Source organism: Microtus ochrogaster, linkage group LG2 (genome assembly GCF_000317375.1).
Source record: "Microtus ochrogaster isolate Prairie Vole_2 linkage group LG2, MicOch1.0, whole genome shotgun sequence".
In the NCBI taxonomy this organism is placed as follows: Eukaryota; Metazoa; Chordata; class Mammalia; order Rodentia; family Cricetidae; genus Microtus; species Microtus ochrogaster.
This window is the reverse complement of record NC_022028.1, coordinates 54,139,338-54,140,511: the sequence shown is the minus strand read 5'-3', so window position 1 is coordinate 54,140,511 and position 1,174 is coordinate 54,139,338. Positions and strand designations below refer to the sequence as shown.

The 1,174-nt window shown below is 70.3% G+C and overlaps 1 protein-coding gene across 1 annotated transcript in view; it reads right to left on the bottom strand.

The window, feature by feature from the left end:
* LOC101997088 (H-2 class I histocompatibility antigen, Q9 alpha chain-like) overlaps positions 1-1,170 on the bottom strand; it is a 4,345-nt gene extending 3,175 nt beyond the window's left edge. The window contains 4 exon segments of the mRNA XM_013351242.1: positions 8-78; positions 81-359; positions 632-901; positions 1,107-1,170. Coding sequence (XP_013206696.1) covers positions 8-78; positions 81-359; positions 632-901; positions 1,107-1,170 — 684 coding nt within the window.
* Positions 1,171-1,174: the final 4 nt, after the last annotated feature.

Sequence of the window (1,174 nt, the reverse complement as noted above, 5' to 3'; positions counted from 1 at the left end):
GCATGACCCCAGTGAGGGTTTCCTCTTCCTCAGGACTGAGCCCAGCCCGAGGGCAGAGGGAGGAGTTGCCCGCGGCCCCGCACCTGTGCGCAGCAGTGTGTCCTTCCCGTTCTCCAGGTATCTGCGCAGCCCCTGCACGCACGTGTCCTCCAGGTAGGCCTTCCAACTCTCTGCATCCCCAGCCTGCTCCCACTTGCGCTTGGTGATCTGCGCCGCCACGTCCGCCGCCGTCCACGTCGTCAGGTCGTCGTTCAGGGCGATGTAATCGCGGCCGTCGTAGGCGTCCTGAAGGTTCCCGCGGAGGAGGCGCCCGTCCGACCCCACCTCACAGCCGTACATCCTCTGGATGGTGTGAGAGCCTGCGGGGACCCCGCGGTCAGTTCCTCTCACCTGTTCGGCCCCGGGGTCACCCGAGGCCCGGCCCACAAGAGGTCAGCCAGCGGAACAGCCTTTTCCCGCCCCTCCCCCGTCACCCACGCCCGCGGCCCCGCCCACCCGCGGACTCTAAACCGAAAGGGAAACCGGGTCCGGTCCCCGCTCTGCTCCCGAACCTCGGACCTGGCACCCGGGGCGACTTTGGCCCGTGCGTGGGGACGTGGAGGGGTCGTGACCTCTGACCGCGGTCACTCACCGCCCTCGCTCTGGTTGTAGTAGCCGAGCAGGGTCCTCAGGTCAACTCGGTCAATCTGCTCGGCGTTCTTCATGTTCCTTGTCTCCCTCTCCCAATACTCCGGCCCCTCCTGCTCCACCCACGGCGCCCGCGGCTCCTCTCGTGGAGTCTCCGCGTCGCTATCGTAGCGCACGAACTGCGTGTCGTCCACGTAGCCCACAGAGATGAACCGGGGCTCCCCGAGGCCGGGCCGGGACACGGTGGTGTAGAAATACCGCAGCGAGTGCAAGCCTGGGGGCGGCGAGCGGTGAGACCCCGACCCTGTTCCCGGGACCCCGGGCAGGAGCGCGGGCCGGGAGGGGAGCAGGGCGCGGGGCTCGGGGCGCGGGTTGGGAAGGGGCGGGAGGGTCCGGCTGAGCCACATGGGGACGCGGCTTCCCCGGTGCCGCCCCCGCCCTCCCCGCAGAGCCCGTTTCCCTCCCGACCCCGCACTCACCCGCGCGGGTCTGGGTCGGGGCCAGGGCGGCCGCCAGCAGCAGGAGCAGCCAGTGCGGTGCCATCGCC